Genomic DNA, 17,344 nt, shown 5'->3' with positions numbered 1-17,344 from the left:
AAAACCGCAGCCAAATTGTCAAGAGCTGGATTCGAGCCTGTGACATCACCATTCTGCGCTTGATCGGCATCTGTGAGAGTGATATAATGTAATTGTTTTCCCTGTAACGCTAAAAACGCACTTTGGAGATCTTTAGCTTGAAGTTGCAAGTTCAATTTGTAACTTCCAACTTTTTTCTACATACCTGTAATAAAGTTAACAATTACGTATTCCGGCAATATTTTCTCCACTCCGTTGTAATTACAACGGAAAACGCCTGGAGGGTTTTTTTATGTTGGATAATACCGTTTTACATGATGAACTTGGATTTGAACAATTCGCCTGCATTGTAACCCCATCGAAAGTTGCCAGAAGGGACATGGCGGGATTAGAGTTAGTTCACATAGTCAAGTTTTTGTCTCCCAAGGAGATAGTCTGAGCCGAAAACCATCAAAGCTCGAAGTTCATTTTACAGATTCATTTGAAAGTCAAGAATCTTTACTCGGCTCTTTCGGTGGCTTTGATGTCGGCCGACAGCTCATTACGCTTCACCAAATCCGTGTCGACGAATGTTCAGGACAACGACTAAGCTGTGTCACGCTCTCCGAGATCTAACGAGTGTTACCGAGGGATAACTCCGGTCGCTTTGAACCCCGGCTATTACGGATATGTTCAGTCCAGAGTGGCAACAATTCAAGCGTTTAAACTCTCCTTTTACAAACTGCGTCGAACAAAAAGATCAAAAGGCCGTTTTTGACAAATTTTCTTCCGAGTCTAAAGACGTTTGAAGGGGGTCTTCTGTCGGTTTTATTTACATTTAATCTCTTGTAGCTCAAATCCACCAGCTACCAACTCTATATTGTTTTTGTGCACATTTCATTCATTTTCAATCTCTCTCCGAGTTTTCACACGGACGAGCTTCCATTACTGCGTCTAGACCGAGAGATCAAAGAGAGTTTGCCAATTAGCAAAGCATACCTGGATGTCAAGTTCAAAGACAGTGTGCCGATGTTTAACCTGGGCTGGCAATGACATATTCCGTTTCATTTCAATTCTGTATGCATCATCAGAATAAATAGTATATTTCGCATTCGACAGCCGAGAAAATACATTTATTGTTCTATCAGGGAGGCAATAACTACCCGTACCGGGCCTCAGTAATGCCCCCACTGTAGCCAATATAAAAGAGTCCAGGCGGTAAATGCATACCTGTGGACAAATACTTCAAAGGCACCGCCGATTGATGAGGCACCCGGCTGAAAAATGTAGCACTGAGTGATGCTTCGGATGTAAACATGGACGGCTGAATTGTATTCACAAATTTTAGTGAAAAGGAAAAGGTAAACGCTTCTGTTAGCTTTCATTTTCCAACCTTGTCACCAAAACATGAGAGCTATTCCCGTCTGGTATAAGCTAAATATTCATTTCTACGTGTCGTGCCCGATGCAAAAAATTTTAATAAATCTGATAGCCTATGTACATATAAAATGAAATATTATCAAATATCTAAGTATTTGTGACAAAGAACCATTAAAATGTCCTGGAAGCAATACTATTCATATTTTAAATTTCACAGAAAACTTAAATTTATATTAAGATTTTATTAATAAAACAATCATCTCGTTATGAAGCATTTCTATTTTGCAGTTGTAATTTTCAGGTGTTTTATACTTTTTATATTTAACAGGAGGCCGAAAATACTATACTTGTGGATAATGAAAAATAATTTTCATTAGAAATAAATCCGTATACAAACTTTCATCTTTTTGATAATTCTAATGCAGACATGAATGCTGAAAATTTAACATGTACTTTTATGTTTATACCCCTGCGTATCTTCTCTCCCACCCCCCAACAACCTCCTCACACCGGAAATACATTATGCCATAAAAATAACAATTATTCGTCAAATACAATACACAAATCATTATATTTCTATTATTATATCTTTTTTTGCGGTTTCTTATATTTATCGAATTACAGCCAATGACATTCATAAATTTGTTACTTAAGTGAACATACTGTGACATGGACAACCAGCCCAAATTTCGGTTGATGACACCAAGCATAGGGTTATATACGTCAAAAACAAACATAGTGTCCCGGTTTCTTCCCACCACAAATCTGGCTGCCGTGAAATATTAAGTGAAATATTCTTGAGTACGGGATAACACATCAATCAAATAAATAAATAAACAAATAATGGTCGCACGGTACATAGATCTAATAAACATCCAAAACTCGTTTGTATTCTTGCGCAGGTTTGTGTAACATTTGGTAAATTTCCAAATTCTCACTCCTTAGTTCTCATGCGCTTACTGGCGACAGAGCGACATATTGTAATCATACGATGAATTGTTTTCGTTAATGCGTTCATAAACATTGGAAGTCGGGTTGTACAGCGGAGAAATCGGTTAAAGAGCAGAGTATAGTATAACCCCATTTTCCTTTGGCTATGTTTAGTCTTGTTTTGTTACCATGGTTCAGTGCATATTTGAATTTATTAAATCATATGTCGTTTGGATTTGTTCAGAAGTTTTCATATCGAAACTAAAAATTAATTGGTACATTCATGTTTTATTTGAATATGTGTATGTTGTGTTACTGAGATTGATTTCCTTGCACATAAATTGTTTGGATTAGTCTTGTTTTCGCTTTCTTTGACTTAATGAACTTTTGAGTGCCAGGGAGCTACATGTTCTGTAGTGGGTTTTTTTTTTGGCTTTGTCTCGAGTTATTACACTTCTTATCTTAAAGAGGCTATGCCTGATACTAGTATTTTTGGCAAAAATATCGATCTACTCAAATCTAGTCAAATTTTTTACCGTTCATAAACGTCATAAAGTTACTAAAAGTTTTGAAGCTGTCCGGTTTTAAACTTTTTCAAATTTTAAACAATTTCACCACTGCAAATAGTACTGAGCTATTCTTGGTAAGTACAGAAATTTGATTGAATTAGCATCTATTGATTTTTTACCAAACATCTCCGGTAAAGCCCCTTTACAGGCTCTTGTGTTCGCTTTCTTGGGTTCCTCCGGCTGTGCCCGGTTTCATCGCACCATATTGCTGGTCGCCGTCGTATAAGTGAAATCTTCTTCGTTACGGTTTAAAACATCAATCAAATTAATAAAGGATATACACTGAATGACTCTTTATATCACATATATTAAACGAATGGTGTAATTTTCATTTGTTCCGAACCTTTGGCGAGGAACAAATGAAAATTACATCACGAGTTTAATAAATTTGATATAATTGCATATTCTATTTATCCCATAATTTATTTTAAACGGTTTTTAGGTGATTGATAGAGAATACAATTTCTGTTTGTTTGGACAAGTGGGTAAATGATGTAGTGATATCTATATATGTGAAACGGTTGGGGCGGAACCACACATTTCACTAAAAATAGTTTTAGAAAACATTGAAAAAAATCTGTGATTTCTGTGAACAAGAACCATAACACAGTCCATTACTGCGCGAGATGGTAATGAGCTTTTTTTGCAAAAATATCAGGATTCATAACTGCACATTTATCCAAGATTTTGGCTCCAAAATTGTGACCTAAATCTAGGTCATATCTCTATGAAAACTGACGTCACGCAACAACTTGCAGGGTGGGGGGGGAGCGGTGATTTCAAAAATCATGCCGAACAAAATATTCCAGTTTAAGCTTTTAACACGATAGCCTATTTACTGTTCTTACTAGCCATAACTGAACTTGGAGAATACAACAAAACAGTGTGTCTACCATATTCTTAAAGGGGTTGAATTTGGTTCTGTTTTGGACTTTTGGCGTGGTGGTAGATGTTATGATGTTGAAATAAAGGGCACAAAGGGCCCAGTTATCGTGTTCGATGTGGCAAATAGAATGGACTAAATCTAAGAATAGTATTGAGGTACATCACTTGCAGACCAGTTCATACACACGAGACAACTCTTTGGATGTCTACAAAATAGTGAGGTAAGTTGAACGGTTAACCTGTGTTTGTGAGTAAGACTCCCTTGTTTCTGGCTTCATTTCCTTTAACCAGCCTTTGTTATCTTTCACATTTCATGAAGATAAATTTTATTCTGTAAGACGGATCGGAAGCTAGAGACCACGTGATCCCATTAGTAACAAACGGCATGGGTGAAGAAAACGGTCTTCCCAACGTTACTGCATAGGAAAATGCTTATTTTTGAATCGCTGTCAGCGATCTTGTATCTGTTGAATTTGTATAATTTTCAGCTTTCCAGATAGTCTGAGATAGCTCTGAGTTTCTCCAGAGCTTTCGTGATGTTTTTTGTACAACTCAGCCTCAGACGTCGCTAACTAAGTAGCAGAAAGTGACCTTTTCCCCAATAACACTGTGCGACCATTTTGGTTTAGACACGAAAGGGTGGTCACGTGACCCCCAACTTCCAACCCGTCTTACAGAATGCCTAACCAGTGTCCAAAAGCTTTAACCGTTTGGCACCAAGAAACTGCTGTCCCTATGTAGCAAGTGATCGCTAGGGTGGCTTTTTTCTCCACGGCAACAAACAATAAAAGTAGTCCTGTATGAAGTAGTACGTTTTCACTGGATAAGCTTTTCAATGAAAGTTGAGGTAACCAATTATATAACGTATAATTGAAAATTTACATCACTGGTTGATACATCACTGACACGGACAAATTATGGGATAAATAAAAATATAACATTATTAACATTAATACTCACGTTCTCCTCCTTTTGCCCCGTTGGCGAAAAATATTTTGATGTTTCGTCGGAGGAAACCGTTATCTCGTAGCATATGGAAGAAATTCCAGGCATTGTTTTTGTGCCTCTTTGTGGACATGAGACGATTCCATCCTCCCGAGATGATCACAGCCTGATCGCATATCTCGAACACACGACAGCTCGTGTGGACGGTCTCGTGAGTCGTGGAACACCGTTGCGTATTGTCACGAAGCGGGTTGCAAATGAGTTCCGACGTCTCGTTCAAGGGGCGCAACTCAGGGCACGGCGCAAAGCCCTTCAGTTCGTAGCACTTGAGGTAGCTTTTTCTTCCCAAGGTGTACATTTTGCGGTCGTCGCCTGCGTTTAACATGACCGCTGGTAGGAAGTTCACCTCACACCGACGAGCCATGTTACGACGCCGCTTCGTCCGCTCCAAGGCGTTCTTGCAGCGTTTTTTCAGCGCCAACGTTAAACAGTCGCCATATCCTGGAAAATAAGAGGTCAGGATGTAATTAAAGGATGGACTGGCAGCTGTATTCATTGATAAATTTCTGAAACGTTGAGATATGAGTACAGAGACAGTTTGTGACTGACGCCGTATAAATCATACTCGTTCGGTTTGCATCACTGCTACTACCAGCAATTTTGTACAGAAATCTTGGACAACGCCAAGGTCACCGGAATCAAGGTCATGAGGCAGGCAGTGATGATCTCTCGACCTTTGTTTGTATTACTTGATACACATGTATATGCGATTTTTTTCTATGCACAACATTATTCAAACGGTCCCCTGAATCAGTTTTATTGATGAATACTGATTACGCAGGCCCGCACGAGGGCATTCAATTAGTGATGAGGTTAAGCCTAAATATGTTTACGTGTGTCGCACAGGCTTCAAACTTGTCTGGTGGTGGCAGTGGTTTGAAGCGTAGAGAGCTCCGTACATTCCCGTATACAATTGGTTTTGTGTTATGACACAAACCTTTGACTGTACCCTAGGTCGTACATTCGTGGCTGTTATAATTGTTCACGTGGGAATATACGGAATTCTGCCGCATTGAACCCAAGTATGGAGTTTGCAGTGGTAGCCATGCAAATCCACAATGTAGTCACACCATCTGGATATATGTCGCATGTCGAAGAAGTTTGTTAATGCATGACACATTAATTGCCCCATTGATGGATTAGTTTCATTTGATTAAATCTGTAGTTTTATTTGCAGCTCTAAATAATATTGCATTCAAAATACCGCATATCAACGGTCATGATAATGTGTGAATGAAGAGGCCTGACCGGAAAGCACTACTTCTGTGATTTATTTAACTATTTATTTGATTGGAGTTTTACGCTGTATTCAAAAATATTTCACTTTAATATGCGACAGCGGCCAGAATCATGTTGGGAGGGAACCGGACTGAGCCCAGGGCAGATCTACGACCCTCCACAGGATGGTGTCAGGGTTGAGCCCACAGTGGCCGCATTGGGGAGAGGCTGCTGGGTCAATGTGGTGCGCTAGAACACAAATTCCTCGAAACAGACATTGTATACCGGCCATCAACCAATATGGACGTTCTTGGTCAATAATCGTGAGGCCAATTCACAAAACAACGTTCAAGACAAAGAAAGTGTATAAAGTACAAAATTAAGACAGTTTTATGTAAATAGAAGCAGTTAGCAAATTTTTTTATGGTGATGGAAAGGCCTTATTATCAGTAAAGTATAAGAAAACAAGAACATCCGTATGATGAAATACCGTAGTGATATCAGCAAATTCCGCTTTTGTATCCCAGCCAAAAGATATGCATTTATCACTTGCTTTACGGGTTTTATTGCATTCACTCCCTCGCATTTAATGAAAAGTGTCCGTAGCTCTCAGCGACATATCATCTAGCCCCCAGTTACCCTCTATACCAGAGTCATTACGCATTACGCAACTGTACATTTCCTTGTTTTATAAAGGGCCACAGCAGAGTATGCGTGTAAGTGAACGCTGTAATCTTTGTGAGAGAAAATATTTGCTTTCCTTTTAAGATGCTAATATTATCCCGGTGTTATCAGCTTGAATGAGCTGAAATGTCATAACGCATTAAGCAGGATAACGCGAGCGTATTAACCTCTAGCACGCGCCTATCTCTCGGTGATTCATAGCTTGTTTATACAGGCCTTTATGCAGTCTTCATTCATAAAGTAAACGAACCTGCCCGCAGGCTATAAAACCATTCTCCAACGCAGGCTTCATTTCTACACAACAAGCTTCAGGTGAAAAATTGTGTCTGTCGGATATATACATAAGCTATAAAAACCAACACAGGAGATAAACATTGTTGGCGCAACATTAAATTGTATAATTTCAATATCAATAGGATAGATTGATATTTAAATTCCATTATGTACGGCTGTGTCATTTTTATATACTCCTATTTATTAGTTGCGAGTGCCAACAGAAGAAGTATTATATGATTTCACCATAGAAAATGTCATATATCCATGGCCAGAACGTTTTAAGGTATAGAAATTCAATTATTCTGAACTGTTTTACTAAGACTGTGTAAGTTCATGAACGTACTCTAGTCAAGTTTCATTGATTCAAAATGACAGCAATATGGCGTCGATTTGCGCCAGAGTCTGAACAAGTAGATCGGCGAGGCGGAGATGGGAGAAAGGTCGAGCGGGACAGTTTCTTGCCCCCTTCATCTAAGTACGCTTAAAGCAGGCGGTGAGGCATCGGAATTTGCCAGAATTAGACTTAAAAACGTAGGAGATTATGCGATAAGGGGAATGATGCATGAAAAGCTTTATTGGACCCAGTGTACCATGAACTAAAAGTCGTTTCATCTCTCGATGAAATCTAGAGCGTTGTGGGCCTCTTCACACAGTCGTGGTGTAAGACACAAATCTCCCCAGGGGCTCAAGCGGTGTGCAAACCCTGGCTCCAAATCTCCGCTGTACCTTAGAGGGGGTCTGTAACGACCTGTTCGTTCTAATCACCACTCTGTCACACAATCGATCAGCATATCGACTTTATTCACCTGATCCATTGCAAAATGATTTATACTGTTCCCATGAATAACTTAACAGAAGTTTTGGAAACTTTGAACAAAAATGTATTTATTATTAGTAACCATTCCCACCGAGGGATTCACCGGTCCCGAAAGCACACTTGGAAAAGCGTCTGCTTTGGGCGGGCGGGGTTGGGGGTAGATTTATTGTCAATTCTGGGTCGGGTCACAGTTAAGACCTTAAAAAAGAGGAAGTTGTAACTTTCTCCCTTGGCGTTCAGCATGAAGGGGATATTGCAACGACCGGTTAAGCTGTGCTAGTATAATGACTCGGGCGGGGTTGCTTACATGCCATCGGTATTAAGTCGTCTCAGTGAAGCAGCACTAGATAAAAGAGCGGTGGTAATCCGTTATGCAACAAGGATGCACATCACATACACTCTAAGGACTCCTTCGTCGTCATTTGACTGAAAAATGGTTAAGTACGACGTTAAATCCTAAGCACTCACTCACTGGGGGATTTGGCGCGTATATGTCGTAAACAGCGCTTGTCCTTTCTTGTGTGAGTTCTTTTGGGCTGCGAAGAAGTGCCCAAAAGCTCACAGGAGCAACAACGAAGAGTTCTGCCACACGCCCAACCCATTGGCATCTGCACTGTATAAGCTAGAATGTTTTTTTTTTCAGCCCAGATGTAAGCAATGGTTGCATGAAGACAAAATATTTCTGGTAAATTTGCGCTTGAAGGTCCCGCAGTTATTGATTCTAGGTGTACTATAAAATGCACTCTGCTGAGATTCATGGACATTCATAACACACCAAATGTCAAAATATAACGAAGACGTAAAGATATGCTTTTATACAGCAATGCAATGCAAGCTATATTAAAATATATAAGAAACTCAAATCTGACAGCGGCTGTTTGTTGATGTTAACTTCTCCATGCCGTCTTGCAAACACCAATGGGCCGCTTTTGCGTAAGGCAGAAAGTGCCAAAAACAAAGCTATATTATATTCCCACTCTGTGTCTTGCGATTACTGAACCTACTGAGAAAAAGTGTACTTTTCCCGAGGCCATAAACTCACCAGTCTATTAATTTCCTAAAAATTAGAACATACCTGTTGACCGTTAAATTAAAGGTATTAAATTCCAAACTAATCATGGCATATGCGGGAAGATCTGTCAGCAATGTGCGGATGGTCATGGATTTCCCCTGAGCTCGGTCCGTTTTTTTGTCACCTCTATTAATGCTGATCGCCGTCGCAAAAATGAAATATTCTTAAGTACGGCGTGAAACACCAATCAAATAAGTACCACAAGACGTTGAGTACGGCCAAGCAGACATGCACTTTGACCCATCCTCTGAGAGGTTCAATTGTCATTACTGTGAGGTGAAAAGGAGACCTATACGTCGACCAGCCATGGATCTTCGCGGAGATTTATGGCTGGTACGTCAACGTCAAGCCTTGTCCGAGAGACTATGAATATCTGTGATCTGAACTTTGAGAGCAATGAGCCAAAGTTTCTACTTTGCCTATATGTTGTGAATATTTTGGTATTATACAGTTCATCTTCATATACTTGTATCTTCAAATACTTGTAATTCACCCTGTATGTATTTACCTGTTTCTTTATGGTTTTTCACTCATTCTATCTTGCAACGCAAATGTACCGCTTTTCCGAGAGGCAGAAATGCCTAAGCTGAATTAATATGTGAGCTTTGAGAGTGAACTCAGACAAGAGTGAACTCAGTTATGTTCATTGACCATGTGTATATTTACTTTAGAAATGCAAAGCAAACCGGAATATCAACAGTAACTCATTAACATAGGGCTACAGTCAATGTTACCGTGTGTGCAATTGGCAAAGTTTGTTTTCAACCCACGAGAAAAAGTGTCACGGACTTCAAATGTGTTTTCTTTTTCTCACTAACTGTTCTCTACCGCCATCCCGATCGAAAATGGGAACAAGGTTATGACGCGGAAAGGTCATCAGATTCATTTTCAGAACGTTGATAATGATTAATTTTCTGTACAATAATCTACTTCTATTGGTGACTTTTTAGGCAGATTTTTTTGGGGTTTGGGGTTTTTGGGCGAAAATGCAAACGTAAACGTAGGTCTCGACCTATAAACAGCTCAGACTCAAAAACGATATCTCAAGAATGAATGAATGATTATGGCTTAACGCCACATCGGCAATATTTCAGCCATATCATGGCGACTAGACATCTCAAGACGTGATAGCTGACCAATTCGCGATATTAGCCATTTTAGAATTAAGGAGCCTGTAATACATGAAACTTTATGTTTGAAGCAGGGAAATTGACATAGATGAAAGGAACATTCAGCACTGTATTTCATTCGGAGCCTATGTAGTATAAAAACGTGAGGTAATTACTTCAAAATGCACGGTGGTGATTGAGTAACACATCCAATCCCACTAATCCAGTTAAGATTCTAGACATGCCATTCGTGATGACATTTCATTTGTTTCACAGTTCCTTTTAAAGAGTCCACCTCCCCGTACATAAAATAGCCCCGTGAACTTTAAGGTCGCGCGTTCGAATCCAGCTCTCGCTGGTTCTGCTGTGCCTTTCAGTTACATTCCCGAGTACAGTGTTAAATCCCAGTCAAATAAAACAATGCCTATTTCCATCCAAGTTGTTGAATAAGGATATTTATAGTCTCGCTCCCCCGGGTTCTGCCCGGTTTCCTTCCACCATAATGCTGGCCGCCATCGTATAAGTGAAATATTCTTGAGTACGGCGTAAAACACCAATGAGATAAATAAATAAATATACAGTCTCGCGTCATAATCCATCAACATTTTAACAAATTCATGCAAAATCTTTAACAGTAATTATTTCTTTATGGATCCAGGTAGAATAAAATTAGGTGTGTTGGACTGCTTCATTGCTTTATTGAAAAATATTGTTCGCAAATGTAAAGTTATCTATGAATCCAATATAAAGAACTCGTAAATATTTATTATGCATTAAGACAGAGTATATTCTTTATCAAGTCTAGACACAGTTATGCATTCAAACAAGCCTATATGTCAGACAGCCAAAGCGCAAAAACCATTATAAGGGACATCAATACCTGTATGTATAGTCGACAGGCTGTTAAGTACATGTGTTCATTTCGGCAAGTCTTGCGTTTAATATATAAACCACGGAGTTCCTAATCATGGCGGCAATGTCATGTCAACGTTAGAACCTACTCACCCAAACACCAATCAAGGATCCACGGACTAGGACATTACGTCTTAAAACAGGCAGGAATCCGAGAATTAGCTGAAAATGTCGCGTGGTTGAGGGGGATTTAGACGAGATTACTCAATACTCAGATCTCAAAACCGAATCAAGCAGGCAGACACCGACACAGAGGTTGACTACAAAGACGCAGACCTTTTGATAGTCACTTTTTCCTGATCCAGGCCGATTATTTTAATCCACCTTTGACTCGCTGACAATAGAAGTCGGCTTCCTTATCTACAGAAATTGTCCCGAATTGCTGGCATAGTATCTCCTTCACAGCAGGTGTACGATCGTTCGTCGGCAACTATGAAGATTTTAATGCCATTTAGCATCGACTCTCGCGTCGTATACAGTAACTTTGGGGAATTTTGTGAGTTCTGAGGAATGAATGGGAAGCCTACCCCTTCATCCTGGTTTCTCGGTAGTTTACGCCTGACATAGAACAGTTCTTTTAGAGATACCACACCCGCGATTGCACAAACAATGCCACGGCAAAAGCCAAAGGTGTCAGGCCGACTCTATATACTGCAGTCTTCTATATTGCATAAACCATTCTGAGTAATTTTAGACGTCTTATATTGTCGTCTAGCAAATTGCTATTAACATAACTCGGCTTTTCCCCCTAATTCTGCTCATACGCCTAGTGCTAGGGACCGTAAAAGTTTCTGGTTTGAAACCATTTATGTGGACAGTTAAAATAAAACCACACCTGAAATAAACTGACAAAGGCTATATACTGCAGCTGTTATTCGCGAAAAATCTTTTGCCAACTATCACACTTTCTTAACTCTAGTCTTTTGTATTATATTTACGTCCATGTTGAAGAAGTAAACTACGACGTACCTATATCATCGTATGCTCCATCATCCGAAGACCAAGCTTCACCAAGTTTGGTTTAAGCAATTTTACAAATTTGGTATAATACCTTCATCTGAAATGATTTTTACCTGAGATGCCTAAATTATTGTTGTCTCAGACTGTGTCCATAATTCGCCGCAACCAGGGGCTTTGGGGCGGGGGGGAGGGGTGTGTCTGTCTATTCATCGTGTTGAATTATATCGCCACGTTGAACACCGGTATATGAATAGTTGCAATTTAAAGCGCAACTGAGACACATATTTTGATAATCAACCACTTACGCATATATTAGCACGATCTCATTACATATTTCATTCCAACATCACTGCTAAAACTGCTGTCTGTGTCTGTAATAAATCCGTCTTCATTTCATACTATATATACTTTTTGAGTTTTTGGATGTTTTCTGTTGAACGTTGTTCTTGGTAATTGGCCTTGTGGCTTTGACCAGGAACGTTCACTTTAGTTGAGGCCTGGTATTCCAATGTCTGTTTTGAGGCCTAGATGCTACAAAGAAATAGCGACGTGTATACCTTCTGATGTTTAGTCACAACATCCTAGAATGCACCACAACTCTTTTACTTCATATTCATATAAGCCCGAGGCCTACTTAACCCAGATGAGTAATCTGCTTAACTCATGGGGCGCAATAACATACCAAGTGACTTTTCGTTCCTACATGATAAGATGCCATTAACATAACTCCTCTGGTGTATATAAATTAGCATGCCAGAATGCACATGCGTATCACTTATGAAGATAATAAGTATATTTTAAGAAAACTACTCGCGAGAGTTAATCCACCCCTGACAAATGCGGCGGCAGGTTCGAATCCAGCCCTCGCTAGTTTGATTGCAATTTTATCTACTTATTTATTTGTTTGTTTGTTTGTTTGACTGGTGATTTCACATAGTCAATATTTAACTTATAGGAGGGTGACTAGCATCATGGTGGGAGGAAACCCACGACCATCCCGTAGGTTGTCGGCAGACCTCGACACATACAATCGGAGTGGAACCCAGCATGAGGTTGACTTGAACTCAAAGCAGCCGCATTGATGATAGGCTCCTCGGCCAATGAGCTGCGATAACATGCTAACCATTTAGGCCACGGAAGCCCCCGGTTGCGACTCTAAGTTAAAAGGTTTATAGGGTACCATGCGAAGGGCGGTGCATGATTTACTCCATATACAGTCAATCTCTTGGGTGAACTGACTTTATGAAGCTCCAACCGTACCATCAAAGTAAACTTCGTCCATCTGACAGCCACGAAGTAAGCGTACTTGCCGTATTTTATCTGCAGCTGTACTGCCAGTTGTGTATTTTGGTCGTGAAAAGATGTGAATCTACGAAATAGCCGTGCGTCTTCAATAAAGACCTTTTAATCGGGTATGTCAATGTGCAGAGACGTGGCTTTCATCCACGGTATTTTAGGGACGTTGGCTTTTTATGCAAACGTGTCGCTTGCCCGGTTGGACGATCTTAATAAAGACCGGCAAACATTAGACCGTTTCCCAGGCCGATGGAAGCCCGTTCAAACCATTGCCACTACACGAAGCACTTCTCTTTGATCTTATTGCGGCGTCTTGTTGTGTCAATAATTTATCGTCAAGAAAGGGACGTAATCGCTATCCGATCACACCAGAGCTGTCCCGGACGATTTTACGTCTCCCGATTGGATCGTTAAGCCCGCAAAAAGACGACTTGTACCACCGCCTTTCGCACGCATTGATGGCCATGCGTGCCATCTCATCAAAGCTTTATGTACCTCCATCAAAGAAGAGCGCACACGAAATCAATATGCCCGGATGACACCTCGAGTTAATTAGCAAAACGTGAAATTAAACAATAATTGAAAATATCAAAAGCTCCCCGCGTGCCTGTTATCGTCTTTTATTACCCGAACATCACAAGGACACACTTTGTCTGAAGGGATTTAAGCTTGTGATAGACAAAGGCTTTAAATTGGATATCGACGATTTATTCGGGCAGGTTTCAAAGAGAAAGGATACCGTTTAGGAAAGTCGCTTTGAGCAAATCGAACTCCTCAAAGCTAGTAAAGGCTTACTTTCTTACGTGTCAGTGAAAAATAATATCTTCATTGTCGATATACAGCACGAAGACAGTTAGAGATTAGCAAGCGGGAAACACACAATGTATGACATTGTCATGCATGCATGACAAGAACTGCGAATGCTTCATGAGGATGAAGTACAAATACATCCCTGGTTTATGTGCGGTATGAAATCTCATCTTATTGTCAAATCAGACAGTCAATAAAATAAGAGCAGTGACGGCTGTGGTATAGTTTGGTAAAAACAAAATGCAATGATACCAAATGCAACGTTGTAAAGGTCACTCGTCTTGAATTACACTCGACATCTTCCGTTATAATGATATGGACGACGGCTGATATAGGAATGTCTGGATTCAACATGCTGACTGCATGAGATGGGTGTCATATCAAGTGTCTACGGTAAGACGTTTAAGTGAAGCAGCACATTGTAAACATCGACGCTGAAATCCGCCAAGCCGCAACAGCTTCATTAAACAAAGTAAAGTGAGCTAATGCCAACATGTTTGACGCGAATCACGAATTCATTAGGTTAATATGTTTCTAAGACCCAGTAAAGCAAACTAGTATAATTTCAATTCCTTCAAATATGAAAAGAAAGGTATTCCAAGATAATTCTGCCAAGTGCACCGAATGACTTGAATTACAAGTGTAACTGCAAGTGTTAACTGGAAAAATGGTAAGTATATCAAGGTCAAAAGAAACTTGGCTTTGAAGTTCATCACTATTCTCTCAAGAGAACGTAATTTTCAAGACTTCACGTAGCATTTCCCATCTCTCATAGCATTAGCACAAGATAGATCAGGGTTCTCCTGACCTTAAGTTGCCCGATACCGATGAGCGCCATTAGCAAAGTCATGAGTCGGCAAACCAGATTAGCCTGTGACGTGCACCAAATGACCTTGTGTTTAAATGTAACCATTTTCTTCAAAAGTCCGCGAACACACCGGACAAAACTTTGGGTAATTCTAGGCCAGTGACATCTAATAAATTAACATCACTGCAGTTTTTTTTACCTGATTTTCTGTTTAAGCCATGTTGCTATGGGGCGTGTAAACTGCTACTTTTTCTGCATTTGTATGAACAGTTAGAATAAACCCCTGACTGAGGTAAATTGAAGAGGCTGTATTTCACCGGTTACGTGTGGCCATTTGCCAGCTATCACACAGTCGTCACTGCTCTTTTTTTTTTACTCTCTATGCTGCATGTCTTTAATTATATTCAGCATTAGCTTTAAGTTTTACCGTAACATTTACTCAATGATCTGTCTAAAGAACGTGAGTTAATATCCATATAAAACTGGCACAATTTCTGGATATAAATATAACTGAAACCTACCAAGGTTTTCCTAACTGTAAGTTATGTGTGATACAATAGTTATAGGGTTGGCGTGCAACAGATTACGCCTCGCATTGTTTCAGAACTCTCGATTTTACTGTATACGAATAACACACATCCATATTCTTATTCTCTTGCTTAAGAACGCTGGCTTTGCGGAATGCATCGTTTTTTGTTGTTGTGTTGTTGTGTTGTTGTTGTTTTTTTTTGGGGGGGGGGGGCAGGGCGGCGGGGTGAACGTAGCGTGAATGATCAGTGTTATAATTTGCAAATTATGACCTTTATTTCACTAGTAATAAATAACCAGATACCAATTCTCATAGCTTCGCTGTTGTGGGTTTGGTTTAACTCTCTCTGCTCTACAGCGTTCTGTAATCCATTTAATGACATGGGGTATGCAGACTTAAATCTATACCTGTCTAGTGTCGGTGGTGGGGGAAGGGATATAAAACAAGCCCGAGTGTTTCTGAAGAGAGAGAGTTTTTGGGGTCTTGTACACTTACAAACAAACAATATAATTGCACCGATTGATAAATGATTATGTGGGTGGAGACACTGACAAATGATATTTCTAACTGATACTGGCAGTTCTCCAATCATTAACATGAAAATGATTCGAACGTAAGTAACGCATTGAGTGCGATACTGCGTATCTGACCGATCAATTGACAGATGATCTGTCAAAGAGCTTTTCTGATGAATACAAAGTCATCTTACAGATTGAAAATTGAAAACCTGCATAATATCTTTGATACTCCATCTAACCCTCCGCCTTCTATCTTGAATATATATCCTCATTTAATGTTATCGGGGCTATATTCGTCTAATTAGCATCAGACCGAGTGTTAAGCCAGTGGGAGTGGGACAAACTAGGCGGATTTTTTCGCTCGTAGGCACGAACTTAATCGCCCGCGAAATACGCTGACTATATTTGAAGCGACACACTACGACGGATTTTTCCGTTGATCGTGGTCAGTAGGTTATGTCATGCCACATAGTAAACCATGTGACACAAACAAAACGTCAAAGGTGATTGGTTGGTCATCTCCATCGTCTCGATCGCCGAAATTCGCTGGAGCGTACACATTCCGCGGATACAATGACAACGTAGGTGTATTTCTTCCCTAGTATCTGACGGGTTTGACGCAAGTGAATTTCGGATTATAATCATAATTTGTAAGACTATACAAAATAGAGAGTAAATCCAAAACAGTGACGACAGTGTGATGGCTGGCAAATGCTCATACGTAACAGGTAAAATACAGCCTCTTACCAATTTACCTCTCTCAGCCTTTTATTCTGACTGTTCATGTAAATACATAAATACATCTTACACGCCCCTAGCACCATGGCATAAGCAGAACTAGGCAAAAAGAAAGGCAGTGACGTCAGTTGCAATTTGTTAGACGTCACTGGTCTAAGATTACTCAAAATGTTGTGTCGTCATCACATTTAACATACAATAACATTAAAACAATGCAAAGGGACCATTTGTCATGGTTTTAAGCATCCGGTCGAAAACTTACTTCTCATTCCACTGGTTAATATGATTAATGATATAAAGGGCCTTCTGTGGCCAAACACGGTGACCGGAAGTCTACTGACTATGACAATGATATCTTAACCAAGTTCAATCCAGTTTCCCTTGGTTAGAGCTTTAAATAAGGAAATTCGTAGGTCCCTAACTACGGTGACTAACACCCCCCACCCCCACCCCACCCCACCCCACCCCCGCCGTTTCACACTACACAACGACGGTAAAATTCAAAATTATAGCGTAAAACCCAGATAAGTGTAATCTACGTGAATTCCAATCTCCTATTACAGAATGTTTATGCTTCTTGAATCAAGGTAACTCTGCATCACGCTGTATGTTTATTTGTCGTGGATTTGTTTGAGAACACAACAAACCATCTTGACTCGCCCCTTGTATAACGTTTAACAAGAGATCACAGAGTTACTTTTGACAACCCAGTCATCCTGGTGTTTGTACAGCTGGGGAAATCTAGCGATGAACAAATCGCTAAGCTACTTAGGTCTTAACTTGGCTACGCCTTACTCACCTTACGTGCGCTAAATAGTTCATGTACTGTTCATCAGCTAAAACGTGTACAACCTAAGGCAAAAAATCCAG

At 40.0% G+C, this 17,344-nt stretch overlaps 1 protein-coding gene across 1 annotated transcript in view; it reads right to left on the bottom strand.

The window, feature by feature from the left end:
* The window catches only part of LOC135478242 (uncharacterized), a 34,866-nt gene that overhangs the window by 5,509 nt on the left and 12,013 nt on the right, over positions 1-17,344 (bottom strand). Inside the window, exon 2 of the mRNA XM_064758513.1 lies at positions 4,683-5,168. Coding sequence (XP_064614583.1) covers positions 4,683-5,168 — 486 coding nt within the window. The remainder of the gene's footprint in view (positions 1-4,682; positions 5,169-17,344) is intronic.

The sequence above is a fragment of the Liolophura sinensis genome, chromosome 11 (assembly GCF_032854445.1).
Source record: "Liolophura sinensis isolate JHLJ2023 chromosome 11, CUHK_Ljap_v2, whole genome shotgun sequence".
Taxonomy (NCBI): Eukaryota; Metazoa; Mollusca; class Polyplacophora; order Chitonida; family Chitonidae; genus Liolophura; species Liolophura sinensis.
This window is presented reverse-complemented; position numbering and strand designations above follow the sequence as displayed.